This window comes from Oncorhynchus mykiss, chromosome 9 (assembly GCF_013265735.2).
Source record: "Oncorhynchus mykiss isolate Arlee chromosome 9, USDA_OmykA_1.1, whole genome shotgun sequence".
Classification (NCBI taxonomy): Eukaryota; Metazoa; Chordata; class Actinopteri; order Salmoniformes; family Salmonidae; genus Oncorhynchus; species Oncorhynchus mykiss.
The window spans coordinates 52,076,222-52,103,741 of NC_048573.1; the positions used below are offsets into that span (position 1 = coordinate 52,076,222).

Sequence of the window (27,520 nt, forward strand, 5' to 3'; positions counted from 1 at the left end):
ACAAAATATAACCTAAAAAAATGATGTATCATGTGGAATCCCCTGTGTTATTTGGATTTCTCACCATCTCCGTTCTTGAAGATTATGCCCACAGTGTCCCCCTGCACCCATTTGTTCTTGTACATGAGCCACAGGGGCTTCATCTTGGAGTCCATGAACTTGCATCTGTCCGCACTGCAACATCAAGCAAATTTGTTGACACTGGGAGAATACTTCTCCCTATATAATATAATTTTACCCATTTGTAGGGAAAAAAATACACAACATAGTTATTTTTAACACATCATTAATTAGAAGATGCTGAATGTGGCTATCAGTGCCCTTAAAACATGGGGGTGCATGATGCTTCCGTGTGTGTGTGCATTCCTGGGTGTCTGTCTGTCTGCAACTTTGTGTGCGTCTGTGAGTGCGTGCCTTCATCTGTGTGTGTCAGGTACCCACCAAATCTCTGAGAGCATGATGCTGGGATTGAGCGGGGACAGCAGATATGAGAGGGCCTCCATGTAGGCCTCCTGTTTGATACACAGCTTCATGTCGTCTGTCATCTGCTGGCGCGACGTCTTCTGCCAGCCCGACTTCACAAAGTCATTCAGAGCCTTCATCTTGTTCAGAGCCTCGTTCTGCACCGAGAGACAAGGAGGAGGGAATATTGATAACGTTTTGGGATAGTACAGTCGTGGCAAAAAGTTTTGAGAATGACACAAATATTAATTTTCACAATGTCTGCTGCCTCAGTTTGTATGATGGCAATTTACATATACTCCAGAGTGATCAGATGAATTGCAATTAATTACCAAGTCCCTCTTTGCCATGCAAATTAACTGAATCTCCAAAAAAATTCCACTGCATTTCAGCCCACAAAAGGACCAGATGACATCATGTCAGTGATTCTCTCGTTAAAACAGGTGTGAGAGTTGACGAGGACAAGGCTGGAGATCACTCTGTCATGCTGATTGAGTTTGAATAACAGACTGGAAGCTTCAAAAGGAGGTGTTGCTTGGAATCATTGTTCTTCCTCTGTCAAACATGGCTACCTGCAAGGAAACATGTGCCGTCATCATTGCTTTGCACAAAAAGAGCTTCACAGGCAAGGATATTGCTGCCAGTAAGATTGCACCTAAATCAACCATTTATTGGATCATCAAGAACGTCAAGGAGAGCGGTTCAATTGCTTTGAAGAAGGCTTCAGGGCGCACAAGAAAGTCCAGCAAGCGCCAGGACCGCATCCTAAAGTTGATTCAGCTGCGGGATCGGGGCACCACCAGTACAGAGCTTGCTTAGGAATGGCAGCAGGCAGGTGTGAGTGCATCTGCACGCACAGTGAAGCGAAGACTTTTGGAGGATGGCCTGGTGTCAAGAAGGGCAGCAAAGAAGCCACTTCTCTCCAGGAAAAACATCAGGGACATACTGATATTCTGCAAAAGGTACAGTGATTGGACTGCTGAGGACTGGGGTAAAGTCATTTTCTCTGATGAGTCCCCTTTCCGATTGTTTGGGGCAGCCGGGAAACAGCTTGTCCGGAGAAGACATGGTGAGCGCTACCATCAGTCCTGTCTCATGCCAACAGTAAAGCATCCTGAGACCATTCATGTGAGGGGTTGCTTCTCAGCCAAGGGAGTGGGCTCACTCACAATTTTGCCTAAGAACACAGCCATGAATAAAGAATGGTACCAACACATCCTCCGAGAGAAACTTCTCCCAACCATCCAGGAACAGTTTGGTGATGAACAATGCCTTTTCCAGCATGATGGAGCACCTTGCCATAAGGCAAAAGTGATAACTATGTAGCTCGGAGAACAAAACTTCAATATTGTGGGTCCATGGCCAGGAAACTCCCAGACATGAATCCCATTGAGAACGTGTGGTCAATCCTCAAGAGACGGGTGGACAAACAAAACTCCACAAATTCTGACAAACTCCAAGCATTGATTATGCAAGAATGGGCTGCCATCGGGGCGGATTGCAGAGGCCTTGAAAAAGAAGGGTCAACACTGCAAATATTGACTCTTTGCATCAACTTCATGTAATTGTCAATAAAAGCCTTTGACACTTATGAAATGCTTGTAATGCACGGTGTTTCCTCCGACACATTGGTGTGGCTAGCTTCCGGGTTGGATGCGCGCTGTGTTAAGAAGCAGTGCGGCTTGGTTGGGTTGTGTTTCGGAGGACGCATTGCTTTCGACCTTCGTCTCTCCCGAGCCCGTATGGGAGTTGTAGGGATGAGACAAGATAGTAACTACTAACAATTGGATACCACGAAATTGGGGAGAAAAGGTGGTAAAATAAAAAAATAAAAATATGTCATGAGCAAATGTTTGTTTTTTAGGGGTGAATGTAGTATTTTTTCCCCACCGGTTGTATTGTTCTTATGCTGTCTTGAGCATTAATGTCCAAGAATTCAAAATAGCAACATTTTCATCACTATGTGTTGGCTAAACATTGGCATGATTGACATGTGTTGTCTATTGCTAGGCACATGAGGTTTTGTCATGGCTGCTGGGTTGGGGGTAATTGTAACACAGTGTTAAAATGATCCTGAGCCAAGCAGCAACATTTATTTTGTATTTATTTTTTTAACTTTAAGGTTGTATGAATTATACATTAACTATACAATTACTAACTTTAAATAGCCTTGGGGTCCTGTACAGTGCCAAATAAGTTGTAAACAGATATATTCTGGACACCATCAGACATTTCAGATGTTTTGAGAGCTACCGAATGGCCACTGCATACTGTTACTGTAAATGTTGGTTACGTACATAGAAATACTTATATTTCTTGCAAAATTATTACATACAGTAGGTCTATAATATGATAATTCATAAACATTCATTTTATCAAAGTTAAGTGAATTTATTTTGTTTATTTTTTAGGTGTTACATTTAACCCCACCTACTGTTGCAATTGCCTCTGACACAGCGGCAAATGTAACATCCGGACTTTTCGGATTAAAATCAATATTGTGATCAGACCATCTTATATACAGACCTATAAATGGTATGAATGATTAGCGGACAGATGTACGTTTCTCATATAAAAACATTAGTGGCCAGGTTCAAGTGGTCTCTGAGCAATAAAGTCAAATACAAAACATGTTACAATTGTCCCCAGTCTCCCCTAGTCCTCTACACATGCTATTTCTAAGGAATCTGGCCATTGAACAAAAGACATGGTCAAATATCATGGCCAGATGTCTAAGAATTAACAAGTATATAGTCTCAAGGTGTGCTCACCTGTTTACATAAGCTCTTGATGTGATAGATGTTGCCCCTGCAGTAAGCCTCTAGAATCAGGCCGAAACGCAGACTGACCGAGGATACGTGCATTTCTGACCTGGAGTGAGAACAAAGGCTTCTGTCACAACTTCTACCAACACCACCTTAGTGTTCAATTCATATACAGAGTTATAAGTGCTTGTTCCACAATCGTGAGCACACACATGGCTGGTCCGGGCCGTTCTAGACGAGACAAAAAAAAAAAATCCTATCTGGACCAAATCTGAACCAAACATAGACATCTAAAAGGCATCGGTGTCGGTCCGTGCTTACTGAGGTATAGCCTACAGTGTCGAGTGATATTTAATTTTATGAATGCCCATCTATGTGGTAGGCCTACCGTTTGTAAAATACCAAAAAAAGACGTCCAAAAGATGTTGGCGTCGGTCGATGCTTACTGGGGTGTAGCCTACCATGTCGGACCACCGTTTGTAAAACAGGCCATTGGCTTTATTAGTCCTGATTCAAGTTTAAAGTTGTATTGTCACATGCACAAGTACAGTGAAATGCCTTCTTGCAAACTCAAAACCCTACAATGTGATAATCAATAACAATGTAATACTAGAAAAAACACGAGAAATAAAAATAAATATGAAGAACACAATAAGTAAGTAAGCAAGCATACTATATAAAGGATCAATTCCAATACAATATTTACAATGTGCATGGATACTGGAGTGATGGAGGTAGATATGTATAGGTGTAAGGTGACTTGGCAACAGGATATAAGATAAACAGTAGCAGCAGCTTGTATGTGAGTGGGTGTGCATAAATGTATGTGCATATTATGTGTGAGTGAGCAGTGAGTGTGTGTGGTACTATTGCCATACCAGGCAGTGATGCAGCCAGTCAAGGTGCTCTCAATGGTACAGCTGTATAAGGTTTAGAGGATTTGAGGGACCCATGACAAACTTTTTCAACCTCCTGAAGGGGAAGAGGCACTGTCGCTCCTTCTTCACGATGTGCATGTGTGTTAGGACCATTTTAAGTCTTTAGCGATTTGGACACCGAGGAACTTGAAGTTCTCGACCTGCTCCACTGCAGCCTCGTTAATGTGGATGGGAGCGTGCTCGCCCCTTCGTTTCCTGTAGTCCACCATCAGCTCCTTGGTCTTACTGACGTTGAGGGAGAGGTTGTTGCTCTGGCACTATACTGCCAAGTCACTGACCTCCTCACTGTAGGACCGCTGATGATCAGGCCTACCATCGTCATGCTGTGGGCCAACTTGATGATGGTGTTGGAGCCGGGCGTGACCACACAGTCGTGGGTGAATAGGGAGTACAGGAGGGCACTAAGCACACACCCCTGTGGGGCCCCAGTGTTGAGGGTCAGCGTGGCGGAGGTAATGTTGCCACCTTCACCACCTGGGGTCGGCCCGTCAGAAAGTCCAGGATCTAGTTGCAGAGGGATGTGTTCAGACCCAGAGTCCTCCTTAGCTTGGTGACGAGCTTGGAGGGGACAATAGTGTTGAACGCTAAGCTGTAGTCAATGAACAGCATTCTCACATAGGTATTTTTATCTAGGTGGGTGAGGGCACTGTGGAGAGCAATTGAGATTGCATCATCTATGGATCTTTTGGGGCGGTATGCAAATTGGAGTGGTGTGTCTGGGATGGTGAAGTTAATGTGTGCCATAACCAACCATTCAAAGCACTTCATGATTACAGAAGTGAATGCTACAGGGCTGTAGTCCATATGACATGTTCTTGGGGACAGGAATGATGTTGGTCATCTTAAAACATGTGGAGATTACAGACTGGGACAATGAGAGGTTGAAAACTACAGTGAATATGCCTGCCAGCTATTCTGCGCATGCTCTGAGAACGCACCCTGCTTGCTATACAGTCGGGCCCCACAGCTTTGACATGATTAAAGACCTTTTTCACGTCGGGCTTGGAGAGTGAGATCACCCAATCCTCTGAGTCTGTGACGACACTCCCACCTGGCACGATGTTGTTGTTATCATGTATAAATGCATTGAGTTCGTCTGGTAGAGAAGCATTGTTGGGCAGATCACGGTTGGGTTCCTTTGTAAACCGTTATGGACTGTAGCCCCTGTCACATTCGCAGGTGCCGGAGCCTATGTAATATGATTCCAACTTACTCATATTGTCCTTTGCTCGTTAGATGACTCTGCGGAGGTCAATGCGGGACTTATCGTACTTATTCCTGTCCTCGGCCGTAGCCTCATGGTTGTCTACTATAGCTCTGTGTGCGGTAGCCCTGTCTTTTAGTTTAGCGCCAACCTCCGTGTTAATCCAGGGCTTTTGATTGGGGAAGCAGCGAACCCTCACCGTGGGGACAACGTCACCGATGCATTTTCTAATGAAGCCAGTGACGGAGGTGGTTAGCTCGTCTATGTTAACGGCGGAGTATCTAAACAAATTCCAATCAGCGCTAGCAAAGCAGTCCTGTAGCATAATCTGTGATTCTGGTGACCATTTCTCAACAGAGTGATTCACGGGTACTTCCTGTTTGAGTTTCTGCATGTAAACAGGAAGCAGGAGTATGGAGTTATGATCTGATTTGCTGAATGTCAGACGAGGGAAGGTTGTTAATGCTAGTGGCATTGGAGATGTGTTGATGGAAGTTGGGCATCACGTGTCTTAGTGACATGAAAATAAAATGGGTTGACACTTCCTGTGACTAATCAATTTGGCTATTTAAGCTCTGAATATCAGCTACCCAACTTTATTTGCAATGTGTTTACACAGCGGGAAATGCAGAGGTGCTTTCTTTTTCGCTATGATCAGCTCGTCAAAAATAGACAGATACAAACTTGAAACCACCGATCATAACAATTTAGCCCACAGGATTTAACTCATAGACAGCAGTTGTGAGTAGCCTGATTACATTGCATACTGTCCATTTTACATTGATCTGTCCTGTTTTTAGGATATGTTGTTCTCTTTCTCACTCACTCACTCACTCACTCACCTGAGATGCCAGAAGAGGAAGTGACCTATCCTCTTGTTGGAGAGGGCTCTCTCTAGCAGAAAAGTAGCAAGGTCACAGTCCAGGTAAGACTCATACTTCAGAACCTGAACCAACTGCAGCAAGTACTGGAGCAGCTCCTCATCTCTGTTGGGAGGGAGATTAAACAGAGTAATTTACAGCAACATTTTCACAATGTTGTGAAAACAATTATTTTTTGCCAGCTGAGCAACCAAGTCATTTACAGGCATCCAGTATGGTTGGAACTTGTTGACACTTCTAAAAACCAATTCTTAACATTGTTTTCTCACCATTGTTAAAGAGGTACCACTTGTTTTGATTTTTGATTTGTACCACTTGTTTGTATTTCAGGAGGAAAAAACCTACACATCCCTATTTAATCATGTCACTTTTTGTCTGGAGTTTGAGTACCTATCAAAATGAAAAGCAGAAAAGAGGCCATGGCGAACGCCAAAGGATAGCTCTCTAGTCACCTAGGGCTGGTTTCCCAGACATGGATTGAGTTTAGTCCTGGAATAAAAAGCACTTTCAATGACAATTCTCCATTGAACATGCTTTTTAGTCATGGACTAGGCTTTAAGCTACAATATGTAACTTTTTGGGGGACCCGACCAAATTCACATAAAAATGTATGTTATAGATCTGTCATTCTCATTAAAAGCAAATGTAAGAAGCAGTAGATATGTTCTGTGTGTGGTATTTCTATACTTCTTACATTTAGTTTTTGTGTCTTTTACTTGTGGATTTGTACACCAGCTTCAAACAGATGAAAATACAATATTTTTGGTTATGGAAAATATATTTCACAGCGGTTTAGATTCTATGCTTGTTTTGTCACATAAACTGAAATTAGGCAACCTATTCACATTTTTTTTAAACCAGGAAATGGCAGAGCGATTTCTGCATAGTGCATCTTTAATCTGTGTCTGGGAAACTACGCCTAAGGTTACAATACCTCAGCTTCCTTAGGCATCTGATGGTGAAGGAGCGGACCATTGGGTCAGGGAAACTGTAGTCCAGCAGCTCCAGGGCATGGAGAGCAGGGAGGTCCGGCCATTTCTGCAGAAATGCCACCATCTGGACACAATGGCACACGTCAGGTTTTTTGACATTGAACCTACTGGAACTTTAAATTCATTTTCAGCATACATGAGCATTGCTAATGCATACTTAAGGCATGAATCAATTTGAACATGATAATGGAAAATAATTACATATTTAATAATTGCAAAAACAGATGCACTGCATACAGTGCCTTGCGAAAGTATTCGGCCCCCTTGAACTTTGCGACCTTTTGCCACATTTCAGGCTTCAAACATAAAGATATAAAACTGTATTTTTTTGTGAAGAATCAACAACAAGTGGGACACAATCATGAAGTGGAACGACATTTATTAGATATTTCAAACTTTTTTAACAAATCAAAAACTGAAAAATTGGGCGTGCAAAATTATTCAGCCCCTTTACTTTCAGTGCAGCAAACTCTCTCCAGAAGTTCAGTGAGGATCTCTGAATGATCCAATGTTGACCAAAATGACTAATGATGATAAATACAATCCACCTGTGTAATCAAGTCTCCGTATAAATGCACCTGCACTGTGATAGTCTCAGAGGTCCATTAAAAGCACAGAGAGCATCATGAAGAACAAGGAACACACCAGGCAGGTCCGAGATACTGTTGTGAAGAAGTTTAAAGCCGGATTTGGATACAAAAATATTTCCCAAGCTTTAAACATCCCAAGGAGCACTGTGCAAGCGATAATATTGAAATGGAAGGAGTATCAGACCACTGCAAATCTACCAAGACCTGGCCGTCCCTCTAAACTTTCAGCTCATACAAGGAGAAGACTGATCAGAGATGCAGCCAAGAGGCCCATGATCACTCTGGATGAACTGCAGAGATCTACAGCTGAGGTGGGAGACTCTGTCCATAGGACAACAATCAGTCGTATATTGCACAAATCTGGCCTTTATGGAAGAGTGGCAAGAAGAAAGCCATTTCTTAAAGATATCCATAAAAAGTGTCGTTTAAATTTTGCCACAAGCCACCTGGGAGACACACCAAACATGTGGAAGAAGGTGCTCTGGTCAGATGAAACCAAAATTGAACTTTTTGGCAACAATGCAAAACGTTATGTTTGGCGTAAAAGCAACACAGCTGAACACACCATCCCCACTGTCAAACATGGTGGTGGCAGCATCATGGTTTGGGCCTGCTTTTCTTCAGCAGGGACAGGGAAGATGGTTAAAATTGATGGGAAGATGGATGGAGCCAAATACAGGACCATTCTGGAAGAAAACCTGATGGAGTCTGCAAAAGACCTGAGACTGGGACAGAGATTTGTCTTCCAACAAGACAATGATCCAAAACATAAAGCAAAATCTACAATGGAATGGTTCAAAAATAAACATATCCAGGTGTTAGAATGGCCAAGTCAAAGTCCAGACCTGAATCCAATCGAGAATCTGTGGAAAGAACTGAAAACTGCTGTTCACATATGCTCTCCATCCAACCTCACTGAGCTCGAGCTGTTTTGCAAGGAGGAATGGGAAGAAATTTCAGTCTCTCGATGTGCAAAACTGATAGAGACATACCCCAAGCGACTTACAGCTGTAATCGCAGCAAAAGGTGGCGCTACAAAGTATTAACTTAAGGGGGCTGAATAATTTTGCACGCCCAATTTTTCAGTTTTTGATTTGTTAAAAAAGTTTGAAATATCCAATAAATGTCGTTCCACTTCATGATTGTGTCCCACTTGTTGTTGATTCTTCACAAAAAAATACAGTTTTATATCTTTATGTTTGAAGCCTGAAATGTGGCAAAAGGTCGCAAAGTTCAAGGGGGCTGAATATTTTCGCAAGGCACTGTATGTATCGCAAGGTAACTAAATCTCTGGTTCAACCAAAGTTCCTCTCATGGAATTTTTTAAAGAAAAGTTACAACATACTGGTAACTGCCAAAATAATGGAAACACTTTAGTAGATGAGGGACACAAAGTATATTGAAAGCAGGTTCTTCCACACAGGTGTGGTTCTTGAGTTAATGAAGTAATTAAGAAAACAATGTAAACAATATGCCACGGCCGTCTCAGTCACTAGTTCTCAAATCATATGGGAGATTCTCGAGCGGCGCCTGAGACAGCATTTTTCACCACCATCAATAAATGGGGGAAGAATGGTGTCGTATTCCTGCAAGAGTTGTATAATCTATGCCAAGGTGCAGTGATGCTGTTCTGGCTCGTGTTGGCCCAACACCCTATTTAGACAATTTATGTTGGTGTCCCTTATTTTGGAAGTTACCTTTTAAGTCAAGATGCAGATGATAATTTCACTTGCATTGCATTAACTCACACCTCAGTTGTCTTTGCGAGAGGAAAGTGTCCTACCTGTGCTACATCCTCGTGCTTATTCCATTTTGTGATGAGGAGAAGTTTGGACAGACTCTCTGGGTAGCGCTCCCGCACCACACCGCGTAGCTTCCACAGAAGCTCTTTCTCGTCCTCAAAGAACTCTGTGTAGTTCTTATTGTCTACTATTTCCTTTAGCTTCATATGCTGGGCAGCACAATACAAAGACAACAGGGAAGGGGTTGAGTGAACATACTGTAGATCTGTAGGTACTAGAATGGTAATTTCTTAGCAATGAATCTATACTTGTAAAAGTAATTGGAAAAAACACTGGTAATTGTGAGGAACATAATTTATACGTAATGGTATTGATAATGAATTCAAAGTTCAAACATACAATAAGATAATACAAATAATAAATGGTTTATGCGTTTTAAAAGTTTAATGTGGTTTTCAAAGGATTACTTTAATGTAATCTTATACATTTCAAACAAACAATAGAGAGTCCCTTACCTCTACCTTGGTGGCTATAACCTTCCCTCCATTTTTTTCTAGGTCCCTCAACTGAAAATAGGAGGAGCATACAAATGTGTAGATATCTTAATATAGTTCTAAAAATACAATTTCTAATGTCTAATTTCATAAAATCTATAGTGAGATCTAATATAGATGTTTTTTTTTACATGTACAGTACAAGATGGTTACAAGTGTAATGGTTACAAATGTACGAGGTTGGCTACAAATGTACAATGTCAACTATTGAAACGTGTGTGCAATATAAGGTGTACCTTGTCGAAATGGGGGTAGTAGAGAGGGTGAGGTCGGATATTGGGGAAGCGAATGAGGAGTCCTGCTGCACTATCAACGTTGGGATTTTTCTCCACTGTGCCCATTGGATTCAAGAGGTCGCCTTTATCATCTGTGAGGCCAAATTAAACCGAAATAAACATATTCAGCTATTAGCTAAATCGATGTGTTAAAGCTGCAATCAGCAGTAGAAACAATGCAGCGTTCTCCCCACCACTGTGAGATGGGGCTGGAGAAATGTAACCATTCTCAAATTCACAGACAGAGCTATGGAATGCAATGACTGTCCATCCATGATAATAACATTGCATTTACTTTGTTTACAAAATAATTGGGATTCTAGGAACATATCAATAATTTGGATGTAACAACTGCTAAATGGATGTACCAACTGCTGATTTCCTATTTAATGTTCCAAGCCTTAGTGGTTGGAAGCCTTGTATTTTTTGTCATTGCATGGGGCAAATATCTAAAGGCCAGATTGTAAAATAAATAGAAAACACATATAACACAAATGGAGTTATTATGGAGTTATTATGGAGTTATTATGGAGTTATTATGGAGTTATTATGGAGTTATTATGGAGTTATTATGGGGCCAAATCCCGAACTGAATGGCCCATAGGTGATGATATGATGAGCACTTCAATGTCAAAAGCGCAGCCCCACCACTTTGTTTGACGTAGAGCTTCGAAAGTCTGTACAAAAGTGTTTCTCAGCATATGGCAAAAAATTTGCCTAAAGGACATATGACCTCCAACATATGTGATTTTCTTACCTTTTGTATGTTTGAACAAACATTGAAACATTTCATGAACCAAAAATCTGATTCACTCAAAAGTATGACGATATTTTAACGATCCCTGTCGCTAATGAGTTTGCGAAAAGCAAAAAATGTCATCAACAGATGACCAAGAAAATGTCAAATTTGTCCCCACCCCAAACCCAACTAAACTAAAAACGATTGAACTGTTATTTGATTCATCAACATGATACTGATTGAGCGGCTTAAGGACACTACAAGAAACGTTCACTCCGAAGCACATATTGATATTTCCAAAATCATCACAACCACTTTGCAAAGGAATAGTGGCTACGTCAAACATAACCAGTCGATGGCACTATAAAACCCTTACATGCATATTTTCAGTAAATGTAGTGGTAAAGTGTAAATGTGAAACAGATTTTGACCAGCCTCACTCCTTTTTTAGTATATCAGTAACTACATTTTTTTTAACACGTAAAAAAGTTTTTTTAAATCTTTATTTTTGCAGCATTTAAATGTCACTCCTTATCCCAGATATATATATATATAAATAAAAGTTGCACATTTGTTGTAATTCAAATGTAAAAAATGTTGTTGCTGCTTTTTACATGTATTATTACTACCCATTTTATGACATTTTAAACAACTGTAGGTAAATAGTACAATGATTAAAATTGTATCGGAACAATGGCGTACATTTTGCAGTTCATAAAACAACTAGTTTGTGTGTGTGTGTGTGTGTGTGTGTGTGTGTTTCTACTGTACCAGGGACTGAAGGCCAGGTGGAGAGAAGGAACTCCCCAGTCTTCAACTGATCCTTATAGTCAAACACCATGGTGTTTACCCAGGCTAGTGGACAGTCCTGGTGGAAGAAACCACATAATGAGGTGACTGTTAATAAAGCACAAATTGAATGCCGAACTTCCATGCTTTGACTTTCTGCTTTGCGCCTAGGTTGAGGATAACAAAAGTTAAGACAAAAGGATTATAATATCCCATAACTCTTTGCATTCATGCGGAAGAATTCTAAAACTAAGGGACCATGAATCTGTTTATTTTTGAATGCTTCCGCATGTGAATGACGTTGGACGTTGTCTTAACCTGGATATCTTCAACCTAGCTTTGCTCCAATTGGGACCCTCAAAATGGCCCCAGTCCATCCATTATAGCATCATGACTCGAATGGGAACGTCCATTCTAATTCTATGGGAGAAACCCCATGGTCATGTTCAGTAAAGGAGGGGGAAAAAAAGTGGAATGGGAGGTACTACCATAACTAGTCCAATAAGAACAATACTGTTTTTCTCGTCGCGAAACGTTTTGCTACGGTGTGCCCTAATGAACACGACCAAGGTTGATAGTCATTAGCACACTATTTACAAATTCAAACTTTCTAACCTGTTTTCATTTACATCTGTTTAGAAGAACCCAAATGTGTGTGAGTACATCTTGGGCTTCATTCAATCAAAATCAGTATGTGGCCCACAGTGTCACTAAGTTGAAGTTTGGATTCTTTCAATCAATAACACACGTTGTGAAATAAAAATAAATACAACTTGATATTAAATTCAAACTGGATACCTGGCTGCATGGGAGGAATGATGTGTTGCCATAAACTGGAAACTTCCAGATTGATTAAATGGAGCCTCCAGTCTTGAAATGAATGACTGAGAATGGCAATGGTGCAATGAACAACATACTTATTCTTGCACCACCAAAAAGCACAGTCACTTTGCGAAAGAGTTTCCACTGTGGTTAACGAACAGGTCTTCATTCGTATAATAACTGATATCATTATGTCTCGCAAGCCATTTGTGTTGTAGGCCTCTATGGTTACATTAAATTGCTTGAAATGCATTTCAATATACAGCATACATAAAACAATACAAGACACAATATCTAATTGGCCATTACAAGTATTTCAATTAACTTCAGAAACTGTTAAACACTTGATATTAGAGTTATAAAATAAAGGTTAATTGAGTTGTCATTGTATTGTAAGTATTGCATGATTGTAATGAATCATAAATGTCCAAATCTCCCTTCCTGGCACAAGGTTTAATGAGAATGACTTGTGGTAAATGGTCAGGGGAAAGCGCTTCTCAAGCTAAGGCGGGAAAACCAATATAGTGCATCGCTCAGCTGTGAACTTGCTAAAAAAACAAGCTAAATTAAAATAAGCCGATGCGAGTGGCCATGGCTAGCCAAAATAACTTCTCGCTTCCTGTTGTGTGTTCCAAATGGCACAGTGCACTACATTTGAACATGGCCCTATGGACCCTGATCAAAAGTATGCATTATTCAGGAAATAGGGTGCTATAAGGGATGCAGGCCCGCTGTCTGGCCTGCTGAGAGGACTTCTCCTCTGGGTGACGGAAGGGAGAAGTGGCCCAGAAAGCAGAAGTGGAGTCGCTGAGGCCTAGCTCCCCACAGCACACATGTGGCCTCGCAGCATGCCTTTTTTAAACCAGGGCGTATTCACTAGGAAGCAACAGGGCAAAACGGGGAGGGAGTAGCCTTGTTTTTGTAGCAAAACATTTTCAATTGCGAAAGGTTTTTTCTACAGTGTGCACTAATGAATACACCCAGGACTGTGACAAGAGCCACGTTAAGAAGGGGAAATTGAGCCCAGGCCTCAGTGTACAGTATTATACACAACAACTACATACACGTTCCACTTCCTGAAAGCAATGGCAAACAAGTCCATAGTAACCAATGGCATGGGGATTCAAAGAGGTGGTGTTAACTGTGTGTTCATGTCTAGAAGTGAAACTATTATGGCATTTCGCAGGAAAGGGGAACATAAGAGATATCCTTGACTTGATCGAAACAAAACAAACTACACAGAACACAGACATTACTTTTTTCTGTATGTCCTTATAACAGCCATATGACACATGCAAACTGCTTAGTAGGTACATTTTCAAATAAACTGACAATGGGGTCGGAAGGATGAAAAGATAAGTGAACAAACATTTGGGTAATGTTTCTAAGCAGATATACATTGTTACATGCTTTGGTTTTTCCATTTATGTTTTGAGGTTGGACTTTAGCGTGTATAGCTCATTAGCACATAGGGGCACCGATTGGTGTCACCTCATTGGTCATGTGTTAAAATCAAATCAAATTGTATTTGTCACATACACATGGTTAGCAGATGTTAATGCGAGTGTATCGAAATGCTTGTGCTTCTAGTTCCGACAATGCAGGAATAACCAACGAGTAATCTAACTAACAATTCCAAAACTACTACCTTATACACACAAGTGTAAAGGGATAAAGAATATGTACATAAAGATATATGAATGAGTGATGGTACAGAGCGGCATAGGCAAGATGCAGTAGATGGTATCGAGTACAGTATATACATATGAGATGAGTATGTAAACAAAGTGGCATAGTTTAAAGTGGCTAGTGATACATGTATTACATAAAGATGCAGTAGATGATATAGAGTACAGTATATACGTATACATATGAGATAAATAATGTAGGGTATGTAAACATTATATTAAGTAGCATTGTTTAAAGTGGCTAGTGATATATTTTACATCAATTCCCATCAATTTCCATTATTAAAGTGGCTGGAGTTGAGTCAGTGTGTTGGCAGCAGCCACTCAATGTTAGTGGTGGCTGTTTAAGAGTCTGATGGCCTTGAGATAGAAGCTGTTTTTCAGTCTCTCGGTCCCAGCTTTGATGCACCTGTACTGACCTCGCCTTCTGGATGATAGCGGGGTGAACAGGCAGTGGCTCGGGTGGTTGTTGTCCTTGATGATCTTTATGGCCTTCCTGTGACATCGGGTGGTGTAGGTGTCCTGGAGGGCAGGTAGTTTGCCCCCGGTGATGCGTTGTGCAGACCTCACTACCCTCTGGAGAGCCTTACGGTTGTGGGCAGAGCAGTTGCCGTACCAGGCGGTGATACAGCCCGACAGGATGCTCTCGATTGTGCATCTGTAGAAGTTTGTGAGTGCTTTTGGTGACAAGACAAATTTCTTCAGCCTCCTGAGGTTGAAGAGGCGCTGCTGCGCCTTCTTCACGATGCTGTCTATGTGGGTGGACCAATTCAGTTTGTCTGTGATGTGTACGCCGAGGAACTTAAAACTTACTACCCTCTCCACTACTGTTCCATCGATGTGGATAGGGGGGTGTTCCCTCTGCTGTTTCCTGAAGTCCACAATCATCTCCTTAGTTTTGTTGACGTTGAGTGTGAGGTTATTTTCCTGACACCACACTCCGAGGGCCCTCACCTCCTCCCTGTAGGCTGTCTCGTCGTTGTTGGTAATCAAGCCTACCACTGTTGTGTCGTCCGCAAACTTGATGATTGAGTTGGAGGCGTGCGTGGCCACGCAGTCGTGGGTGAACAGGGAGTACAGGAGAGGGCTCAGAACGCACCCTTGTGGGGCCCCAGTGTTGAGGATCAGCGGGGGGGAGATGTTGTTACCTACCCTCACCACGGGGGCGGCCCGTCAGGAAGTCCAGTACCCAGTTGCACAGTGTGGGGTCGAGACCCGGGGTCTCGAGCTTGATGACGAGTTTGGAGGGTACTATGGTGTTAAATGCTGAGCTGTAGTCGATGAACAGCATTCTCACATAGGTATTCCTCTTGTCCAGATGGGTTAGGGCAGTGTGCAGTGTGGTTGAGATTGCATCGTCTGTGGATCTATTTGGGCGGTAAGCAAATTGGAGTGGGTCTAGGGTGTCAGGTAGGGTGGAGGTGATATGGTCCTTGACTAGTCTCTCAAAGCACTTCATGATGACGGAAGTGAGTGCTACGGGGCGGTAGTCGTTTAGCTCAGTTACCTTAGCTTTCTTGGGAACAGGAACAATGGTGGCCCTCTTGAAGCATGTGAGAACAGCAGACTGGGATAGGGATTGATTGAATATGTCCGTAAACACACCAGCCAGTTTAAATGTTTTACTCACCTCGGCTGCAGTGAAGGAGAGTCCGCATGTTTTGGTTGCGGGCCGTGTCAGTGGCACTGTATTGTCCTCAAAGCGGGCAAAAAAGTGATTTAGTCTGCCTGGGAGCAAGACATCCTGGTCTGTGACTGGGCTGGTTTTCTTTTTGTAATCCGTGATTGTGTGTTACACCTGTGCTACACCTGTGCTGGTTGCAGTCTTGTTATTGGGAAGGTGATTTAATTTTGCTCCACCTTTTTGGTTTGCTTGTTGGGTGTGTTTTTTTCTCCCCAATTTCATGGTATCCAATTGGTAGTTACAGTCTTGTCTCATCGCTGCAAATCCCGTACGGACTTGGGAAGATGGTTAAAATTGATGGGAAGATGGATGGAGCCAAATATAGGACCATTCTGGAAGAAAACCTGATGGAGTCTGCAAAAGACCTGAGACTGGGACGGAGATTTGTCTTCCAACAAGACAATGATCCAAAACATAAAGCAAAATCTACAATGGAATGGTTCAAAAATAAACATATCCAGGTGTTAGAATGGCCAAGTCAAAGTCCAGACCTGAATCCAATCGAGAATCTGTGGAAAGAACTGAAAACTGCTGTTCACAAATGCTCTCCATCCAACCTCACTGAGCTCGAGCTGTTTTGCAAGGAGGAATGGGAAAAAATTTCAGTCTCTCAATGTGCAAAACTGATAGAGACATACCCCAAGCGACTTACAGCTGTAATCGCAGCAAAAGGTGGCGCTACAAAGTATTAACTTAAGGGGGCTGAATAATTTTGCACGCCCAATTGTTCAGTTTTTGATTTGTTAAAAAGTTTGAAATATCCAATAAATGTCGTTCCACTTCATGATTGTGTCCCACTTGTTGTTGATTCTTCACAAAAATTACAGTTTTATATCTTTATGTTTGAAGCCTGAAATGTGGCAAAAGGTCGCAAAGTTCAAGGGGGCCGAATACTTTCGCAAGGCACTGTATAACCTTACTTATGAGAAAATGGCCCTTGAATGTTTTGGTACCTACTGGAAAGCCTACCAGAAAGATTGGCCTTTAGTACATTCAGAGCGTTTCGCTCTCGAAGCGTTCAGAGCGCACACTGGACGCTCTGGCCTAAAAGTAGGGTTAATCCAAGCATTCTGAACTAACAGCAGCAGTCAATCATCCAAGCTAACCGGCTAACGGTGGCTAGCTTGCTAACTACTTCCAGTCACAAATGAGAGAACAGCTCACTGACCATTTTACTCGCCTTAGCAGAGCTGGTTAGGCTGTTTTTATGTTATCCAGATCGTAGGTGACTGCAACTGTGCTGAATGGCAACAATTGAATTACGTTTTTTTGCCTAAGTTTACTGACACCGGCCATATTCAAGGGGGGTTGAGCGTTCGTAAATTCATCAGTTATTCTGCGCTCTGGCACACTCAGACGAGAGTGCTCTGAAATCGGAATAGATAGCCAGAGTGAATTTACTGTCTATCGACAGTTGTCGCAGTGAAGTAGTTACTTGCATAGTGGAGTCTTTTGTTTAGACAGCTAGCTAGCTAAACAATTAACCATAATCCCAATTTATAACATTACTACCCTGCCTGAATCTGCAGGTAGCTAACCAACCAAGCAGGATCCAAATTAGCTAGCTAACATTAGGCTATAACTAGCAATGCAAATGGCTCTGAGATACGGATAATATTACTAAACAAATCACACGCAACGTTAGCATCAGTACACTTTAACATGAAATAAATGACTTTCTGACAAAATTAGAAACATGTAATATCTGAAAATGTAGCTAGCTAGACTCTCTTCCTCATACCTCTCTGTTACGGGTGCCATGGTTGCCCTTAGTTTGAAAATGTAATCCAGAGACAGGTGTTTTATAGAACAGCCTTTTGTGTGTTCTCTTTTCTACTCCGTCTGCATATTTGCAATCAAACGCCAGCATTTTCCTTAGCTAATCTCTTTAGCTATCATACTCTAATTCCACTGATTTAAAAACTCAATCCTCCAGAAAGTGGAGAGCAACACTTATGCAGTTCTACTATGTGATATCTTTCAAAAAAGCTGCGTTATAAAGGATTACCTACACATACTGACCAGCTCATATTATAGACAGAAGCGTGCTACATGGCAGTCCAATCCGAACTCATCTGTCGGCATGTCCAGCCAACTCATTAACTCAGCCAATCATGGCTAGCGGGGAGGTTGCTTAGTTTCCGTGGCTAAACCAACTAGGCTCATAATATAACAACTTTATTTGTATTTACAGATGGCATACAAGTTTGCTATAAAGGCACATGAAAGGTCACATGTTCCAGAAGGCATTTATGCCAAAAAACGCTCCTATGAAGTAGTGACGCGCGACATACACCTTGTTTCCTGAAACGACTCACAAATACTTACATACACCTTAGCCAAATACATTTAAACTCATTTTCACAATTCCTGACATTTAATCCTAGTAATAATTCCCTGTCTTAGGCTAGTTAGAATCACCACTTTATTTTAAAGAATGTGAAATGTCAGAATAATAGTAGAGAGAATTATTTATTTAAGCTTTTATTTCTTTCATCACATTACCAGTGGGTCAGAAGTTTGCATACACTCAATTAGTATTTGGTAGCATTGCCTTTACATTGTTTAACTTGGGTCAAACGTTTTGCATAGCTTTCCACAAGCTTCCAACAAACAATAAGTTGGGTGAATTGAGCCCATTCCTCCTGACAGAGTGGTTGCAACTGAGTCAGGTTTGTAGGCCTCCTTGCTCACACACGCTTTTTCAGTTCTTCCCACAAATTTTCTATGGGATTGAGGTCAGGGCTTTGTGATGGCCACTCCAATACCTTGACTTTGTTGTCCTTCAGCCATTTTGCCACAACTTTGGAAGTATGCTTGGGGTCATCGTCCATTTGGAAAACTAATTTGCGACCAAGCTTTAACTTCCTGACTGATGTCTTGAGATGTTGCTATAATATATCCACATAATTTTCTTTCCTCATGATGCCATCTATTTTGTGAAGTGCACCAGTCCCTCCTGCAGCAAAGCACCCCCACAACATGATGCTGCCACCTCCGTGCTTCACAGTTGGGATGGTGTTCTTCGGCCTGCAACCCTAACCCTATTTCCTCCAAACATAACGATGGTCATTGTGGCCAAACAGTTCTAATTTTGTCTCATCAGACCAGAGGACATTTCTCCAAAAAGTACGATCTTTGTCCCCATGTGCAGATGCAAGCCGTAGTCTGGCTTTTTTATGGCGGTTTTGGAGCAGTGGCTTCTTTCTTGCTGAGCGGCCTTTCAGGTTATGTCGATATAGGACTCGCTTTACTGTGGATATAGATACTTTGTACCCGTTTCCTCCAGCATCTTCACAAGGTCCTTTGCTGCTGTTCTGGGAATGATTTGCACTTTTCGCACCAAAGTATGTTCATCTGTAGGAGACAGAATGCGTCTCCTTCCTGAGCGGTATGACGGCTGCGTGGGTCCATGGTGTTTATACTTGCGTACTATTGTTTGTACAGATGAACGTGGTACCTTCAGGCATTTGGAAATTGCTCCCAAGGATGAACCAGACTTGTGGAGGTATACAATTGTTTTTATCTAAGGTCTTGGCTGATTTCTTTTGATTTTCCCATGATGTCAAGCAAAGTGGCAGTGAGTTTGAAGGTAGGCCTTGAAATACATCCACAGGTACACCTGTGAGTCATCTTACATTTGGGAACTTTACAGTCCTATTGACCAAAGAACCATGAAAATGTATCCTCTCACTCCCACATCAACAACAAGATGAACAACTACATGCTAGCCAGAGCTATATTAGCTGAAATCTAATGAGGGAATATTAGTTAAACGCTCTCAAACATTTTTTTTAATTGCACTGATAAACAATGGGGAATAGTAGCCTGCTCGTCCTTCTGCAGCTTGCCTGCCAATGCATGCTGTCCAAAATATTGAGTCATTGAAACTTAAACAGTGCATCCCGAATGGGTGGAGGCAGCAAACAATGTACCAGACAAGCTGTGATTTATAACCTGATAACAATATATTTTGGACTACCAAGAAATGTATTGATGAATTATATTAACCATGCATTGAACTGCATCCATCTATTCTGCCAACAATGCCTTACTGTACGTGATGGAATTTTCAGTCAAATATAATCTAGTTTTAAAATCTCTTAGAAAGTTTGGTATTTTTGTACTGATATGATTGTTTCATATCTGTAAAGTAGTTAACACACTGTCAGTTCCACTTTAAGGAAGTTGTCTTTGCAATGAAAGTGGAAGTACTTAAGAGAAGAGGTACATACAACAAATATCTGTGGGTTGGCTTAGAAACGTCATTTATAATTCCTTGAAATTGACGCTCTACTCTTCCTTCCTTGGAGTGATAGTGTAGCAGATAAGAGTAGAAGCGAATAAAATGCTTGCACAATCCGACAACAGCAAAACATACACCGCCTCTTACACACACACACACACACACACACACAAAGAAACATGTTTTGTTCAGGCAAACAAATACACACACTGACACTCACCCACACAGACACCCATGCAACCACAGAAACACAAAGTGTGTCAGAGCACGTTGAAATAGCAACATGGTTGTAGCTGCAAAAATAGCAGGCACCCCCCCAAGTTAGACGTACAAATATCATACCCCAAGACATGCTAACCTCTCACCATTACAATAACAGGGGAGGTTAGCATTTTTTGGGGAGTATAATATTTATGCCTCTAACTTTTACTCATTGTATCATTTCAAATCCAAAGTGCTAGAGTACAGAGCCAAAACAACAAAAGATGTGTCACTGTCCCAATACTTTTGGAGCTCACTGTAAAGCAGTTTTACGTGCCAACATTTCTTCCGAATTCAGATAGGGATTTCATGAACAGTGACATATGTTCTTCAACTAAAACTGTAGTGTCCCCCTACCCCCCCCATTATACTGAAATCTCAGTCAGTTTTCTTAAAGGTGCAGTCCGGGATCTTAACCCTTAACACTCGTGGGAATTGGCCTATATGGATAGGGTGAAATATTTCTTACAGAAGAAATATGAAAAGTATATGCATAAGCATAAGTCATTTCAATGCACTTACGACTCAAAGAAGACTCTTCAACTATAGGAGCTTTTTGAGCTCTACTAGCTGTGCCGTTGAGGAACAAGAGCAAGCACACTTGTAATTGTTTTGTTTGGAACACAACCCTGCATCCTCGCACTCACACAATTGCTGTTGTTGTTTACACAATCCAAAAACAGTCCATTATAAATTGCAATCTGGTTCAGGTGGGCATCATTTCAAAGCTTGCTCTACTGCCAATATGACTAGCTAAATTACAGTGCCTTCAGAAAGTATTCATATCCCTTGACTTATTCCATATTTTGTTGTGTTACAGCCTGAATTCAAAATAGATTGAATAAAAAAAAATCTCACCCATCTACACACAATACCCCATAATGACAAAGTGAAAACATGTTTTTAGAAATGTTTGCAAATGTATTGAAAAAGAAATACAGAAATATGTCATTTACATACGTTTTCACATCCCGAGTCGATAGATGTTAGTATCACCTTTGGCAGCGATTACAGCTGTGAGTCTTTATGGGTAAGACTAAGAGCCTTGCACATCTGGATTGTACAACATTTGCCCATTATTCTTTTTAAAATCATCAAATTGGTTGTTGCTCCTTGTTAGACTGCCATCAAAACATGATGCAGCCACCACCATGCTTGAAAATATGAAGAGTGGTACTCAGTTATGTGTTGGATTTGCCCCAAACATAAGGCTTTGTATTCAGGACATCAAATTAATTTGCCACATTTTTTGCAGTTTTACTTTAGTGCCTTATCGCAAACAAGATGGATGTTTTGGAATATTTGTATTCTGTACAGGCTTCCTTCTTTTCACTTTGTCATCTAAGTTAGTATTGTAGAGTAACTACAATGTTGTTGATCCATCCTCAGATTTCTGCTATCACAGCCATTAAACTCTGTAACTGTTTTAAAGTCACCATTGACCTCATGGTAAAATCCTTGAGCAGTTTCCTTCCTCTCCGGCAACTGAGTTGGGAAGGACGCCGTTATATTTGTAATGACTGAGTGCATTAATAAACCATCCAAATTGTAATTCATAACTTCACAATGCTCAAAGGGATTTTCAATATCTATTTTTTTCTACCAATAGGTGCCCTTCTTTGCGAGCATTGGAAAACCTCCCTGGTCTTTGTCGTTTGAAATTCACTGCTCGGCTGAGGGACCTTACAGATCATTGTATGTGTGGGGTACAGAGATGAGGTAGTGATTTAAAAATCATGTCAAACACTATTCTTGCACACAGCATGAGTCCATGCAACTTATTATGTGACTTGTAAAACACATTTTTACTCCTGAACATATTTAGGCTTGCCATAACAAAGGTGTTGAATACTTTTTGACTCAATGCTTTTAGTTTTTTAATTCATTTGTAAAAATTCCACTTTGACATTATGGGGTATTGTGTGGCCAGTGACACAAAATCTAAATTTAAGAAATGTTTAATTCAGGCTGTAACACAACAAAATGTGGAAAGGGTAAAGGGGTTTGAATACTTTCTGAAGGCACTGTATAAAATATGATCTTACAGTCTAAGTCTTCCACAGCGCAATTCAGAGAAACGCATCCTAATTTCAGTGCGCATAGTAAGGAGTTTATATGCGTGTATTCAGGTGCGGGTTCCATGGCACATTTTCTTCACAATAGACTAACATAGGCTCATTCTGTTCAGAACAACTCAAGGTTTGACGCCATGTCATCTTGTAACTGTACATCAAACATAGTGATCATAAACATTGACACTGTACATGACATGAGTTTTATGATATGGAAAATTGAAGTGCACATTCAGACTCATGGGTGTTTCGCTTGCATGTATGACATCATAGCGATATTTATTATAATTATCAGCGTCTAAACTTTCAAAATACATAGTCCCCCTAAGGGATGGGGGCAACTTCTTGTCGCGTGCGGTGCTCAAGAACAGAACGTCTGTCAGTCAAAACCCATAAAGCGATGTGAAGCACAGAGCCTGAGCTCTGACGTCATTTATATTATGTTAGTGTACAGTCACTGAGTTCCAATTTAGGCACTTATCAGTGCCCAAATCCTGCAATTTTCAACACGTATACAGGTACAAGAGTAAAGGGTTACGCACTTACAAAATATACATTTTCGGGGACTGAAATTATACAAAAGCTCTAGACCATCACGTTAACAGCTACAGTGCCGAAACAAAACCCTGCTTTAAGAGCTGCCTCCCCCAGACCACATATACCCCTGGCAGCAGTGGTACGAAACCCCCGTTCTGCCACTTACTGTATCCTCATCTACATTTTTAACTCTCTTTTTTTAACTCTCTCTCTGTCAATAAAACTTGTCAAATTCATTCAAAATAGATATTTTTAAACTCTGCTTTCTTGAGCTCTTACACATCGACATTGCATTTTGGCACACCAGAAGCATATTCATTTCCAATGGAACGCTGCATTTGCCTTGCAGCATTGCGTTGCAGGGGCAGTTGCAGTGCGCTCTGTGTGGTGCATACATTGGATTTATCGAACATATGCGTCAAACTGTATGCGTAGACGGCTTGTTGATAGAAATTGTAAAAGAAGGTGAATGGTTAACTTTTGTTGCACACATATCCAGATGATGCTGCGTACTATTTTGCGCAATGACACTGTCGTTGTGATCAAGGTGTAACAGCTCTCACAGCTGCAGACTTACAGCTTTCTTGTTCTTCTTTTTGGTGGAGCGGGGCTTCTTGGCCTTCTCGATGACGGCGTAGAGAGCAAAGCACAGGCGGCTCATACGAGGCAGGTCGCTCACGCTGATGTCAAACACCAGCTTCTGGTCCCACAAGGGCTCGGAGCACACGTTAACCTCACCGCTGGTCACTACCTTACACAGCAGCTCACTGCCGTGGAACAGACCTGCCTGGACGACCAGCTGGGAGACACAAACACGTGCATAAACGCATGCACACGCACGTACACACACACACACACAAATAATAAGAACCCACATGAGAGACTGAGTTGGACATCCTTGTGTTAACTGATCTGTTTTTTTTATTTTTTTCCACAAAGCAAATAAAATAGCTTTTGGTAAGGTATGGTACGGTGTCTGAATCTGTTCTTTCATAAGCAATGCATACTGCCTTCATAAGAACAATAAATGGCTACAGTAAATGAAAAATCATGAATGAACAGTGGAGTCTATTTTTCCAATGTGATTAATTCAATATCAAGCAGTCAATTCCTCAAGGTTCAGTGTATTGCCTACCCTGGATATATTCAAACCAGGCTGGGTTGTAGCCAGATTAGAAAAGTACTGTGTGCGTATGACCCAAATGACACCCTATTCTCTACATAGGGCACTACATTTGACCAGGTCCCATTGAGTTCTGGTCAAAAGTAGTGTACTACATAGAGAATAGGGTGCAATTTGGGACGCAACCTGTATGAGTGGATATTTCCCCCTAGGGTATCTTGGCAAATTTCTGCCTGCCAACAATGTGACAGGACAAATAATTTACTGTGAGTCATGCTCGGCTCTGAGGTAAGAGTCCGGAAGTGCACTTACACAACAACCAATCTAAACAGTAACAGTAAGAAAAAAGCTGAATCAAACACACACAGACAAAACATTAAGCCAATTCCCCATGTGTTTTTCTTGGTTGTTCTTTTACATCCAATTCACAGGATCCAAGTTAAACAACCTTTCTATAATGAAAATATGACATGTATATCAAATCATTTGCAGCATAGTCCATTTCTACATAATATTGCCCAGTTATTCAATGCAATATCAACAGTACAGTATCACAATTCTATGTAGAGTAATTAGAGGGCGGAGAAACTCAACAAATTTCAAGATAGGTCAGAGCCATCAACATGCCCTATCTGCAATAGTAACGACAACCATCTCTCCTATCAACAAAAAAAGTTAAAGTGGCGAGCGAGAGCGCAAAGCCTGTCCTTTTCTAAGAATCTAGGCACCAGAGTGTAACGTGAAAGCCAGATAGGCCCTCCCCACTTCCTGTTTTGTAGAGTTTTAACCAACTGCCTCTGATGAATTATGGGAAATGTGCGGTAAGGGTCATATGACCCCCATCGTTTACATTTCACCTCTCCTTTGTACACCCTAAAGTGAGATATTGGTAAACAACTCGAAGCTGCACTTCATTGAGCAACAGTCAGAGCGCGAAAGCCCACATGAAACCACACCAACCTTCATTCCTTCATCTGCGTTGACTCTGTAGCCTTGTAGCAAGTGAATGTGGAAAGGCTCCTCAATGGACCACAAAGACGACGTGTTCTGCTGATAGTAAGAAAGAAATAGGACATGTGCTTAGATTAACATTGAAATTGTTTCCTGCTTTGTGTGAATTATTAATGTCAGCGTGACATGCAAGGCCCAAAATGTGATTTTTTTTTACCTTCAACAACAACAACAAAACATGAGAAGAAAAGAGGAACTAAAGCTTCCAAAAGCTGAAGCTGATACAAGGCTAACCTGGTTCATCTTTTCTGTGTTGGTATCAATTATGGGAAGTAGAGTTTTAACCAATACAAAACTACACACACAAATGTATTGTCATTTAGCAGCATTGTGTGTGATAATTGGGAGAGATAGGTGCTACCATTTCAAAGCTACACTGAAGATCATACAACTAAGGCAGACAGTAAAAACCACTAACAACAAGAAAACTCAGTGAGTTCAAATCAGCAAAGTTCATGCACGTAAAAAGTGTAAAAAGTAAATGATTTCAGGCAGACCCCCCCCCCCCCCCCCCCAGCATGGCATGTCAAAGTCCATAACACTGGCTGAGGAACAACTGTAAGAGGTACAAAAAAGGTTGACATTCTGTTAATAAAAAATGACTGTGGTCCCAAGTGGCTGACCACTCACCTTTTTCACAGGTAGAGGGGGGGGCTTAGACAAGGAGCGACTCTTGGACACCTGGCTGCCCAGGCAGCCCTGCTCCTCCTGGTATTTGACAACGGTGGAGTGATGAACCATGGTCAGGTGGGGGGTTTGACCCCCTCTCAAACAGGAGAAGATGTACTGAGGAAGGAGTAGAGAAAGGAAGAAGGGAAGAGAGGAAGAAGAAGGGTTGGATGTCAACCGCACATATTTCCCGGGGTCCAGATTACTCCGGGGAGAAGTTTCCCCTAGGTACAGATCTAGGATCAGCTTCCCCTCCCCCAATCCTAATTCAATTGGTGGGCAAAATGCAAGACCAGCGTCTAGGGGTGACTCCACCCTACTCTGTCCAGATATTCACTGGTGTGTACTCATGTTCAAGAACTGGAGGCTGTTATTTACTGAAGCTTAATAATGCAGCTGAAATATGTGCAATGCAGTTCCCTTCTGAGGGCTGCTAGAGATATGAGTCATCGTTGGTCTGAAGGTAGCAGGAGTTTCAAAACCAACAACGGAGTCTCCTGCCACCGAAACATTGAGTCATTCCACTAGAGACCAGAGAGCCAAAGGCTCTCATTACATACCTAGCATATACAGACAAAATAGATCACATTCACAGAGCAGACAGAGGCAACATGTAGACAAAATAAGAAACAAATACAGACCAACTCAGACTTAACATACCAGGCACAACATATTGAATAAACAGTTAACATCAATGGAGAAAATGGGTAAACTCAAAGTGAAGTAAGCTTGTATTATTGTGTTTACTCACTTTGAACTGGCACAGGGGGTATTTCCCGTATATGAATTCCCACCTCCCATTGACCTGTAAAGTGTAGTCCTCTGGCTTCTCCTGTCGCACTGAGCGAAACACAGTGGCCTTCTTCTTTAGGGCACTGCGCATTAAGATCACCGGCAGGTCCTGGGGCTCCTGCTGAAGCATAAAGCTTTCCTACAGAAAATAATAGATTCATTTTATATAACGGTTTTCATTACAATCAGAATTTCAACGTCACTTGAAAAAATATTGATCTGGTAATTCTTGAACGATGGTCTTCCATAGCTTCAGATGATAGGCAGTTTGAAAAGGCAGTAGCTTGATAAAAAAAAAAAAAAGCTTTCTTTTCAAGCTAAGTCCTTTATGAGTGCTGTTTACAGTACATTTTGTAGTTACGTTTGGTATGAAGGCTACTCTATAAAATAATACTTTAGACAGTAGGCTTGGTAAGTATATCATGTAGTAGCTATAACGTCAAACTGTGTTTTTTCCATCGTCACTATGGCCGTTTTTGTGCAAAAATGTCACATCTTAATGATTTTCTGTTTCAACTGTTTCTTTTTTCTTTCTACATTCATAGTGATTCCGAACTGTTGTTTTGAAGACTTGTAAAGTGACAGTGAGTGGTGTTTGTGGTGTGTGGGAGGGGAAGGGAATTTCCAAAGTGTGAACGTTTTTTAAAATTTTTTATACCTAAAGTCATCCTCCAGATCTTAACT

General features: G+C 41.4%; 1 protein-coding gene across 5 annotated transcripts in view; it reads right to left on the reverse strand.

Annotated features, from left to right (window-relative positions):
• pik3cd (phosphatidylinositol-4,5-bisphosphate 3-kinase, catalytic subunit delta) overlaps nt 1–27,520 on the reverse strand; it is a 55,781-nt gene that overhangs the window by 24,154 nt on the left and 4,107 nt on the right. For 4 of the 5 annotated variants that reach the window (XR_005053282.1, XM_021616137.2, XM_021616135.2 and 1 more), the window contains 13 exons: nt 26,796–26,975; nt 26,006–26,161; nt 25,325–25,414; nt 23,819–24,040; nt 11,914–12,010; nt 10,365–10,495; nt 10,090–10,140; nt 9,616–9,783; nt 7,185–7,306; nt 6,212–6,355; nt 3,234–3,333; nt 442–620; nt 65–174 (listed from right to left, as the gene is read on the reverse strand). Coding sequence is in view for 4 of the 5 variants with exons in the window: in XM_021616137.2 (XP_021471812.1) it covers nt 65–174; nt 442–620; nt 3,234–3,333; nt 6,212–6,355; nt 7,185–7,306; nt 9,616–9,783; nt 10,090–10,140; nt 10,365–10,495; nt 11,914–12,010; nt 23,819–24,040; nt 25,325–25,414; nt 26,006–26,161; nt 26,796–26,975 (1,750 nt within the window). In the remaining variant the exon portion in view is untranslated. The remainder of the gene's footprint in view (nt 1–64; nt 175–441; nt 621–3,233; nt 3,334–6,211; nt 6,356–7,184; nt 7,307–9,615; nt 9,784–10,089; nt 10,141–10,364; nt 10,496–11,913; nt 12,011–23,818; nt 24,041–25,324; nt 25,415–26,005; nt 26,162–26,795; nt 26,976–27,520) is intronic. The other variant, XM_021616138.2, reaches the window with a different exon arrangement.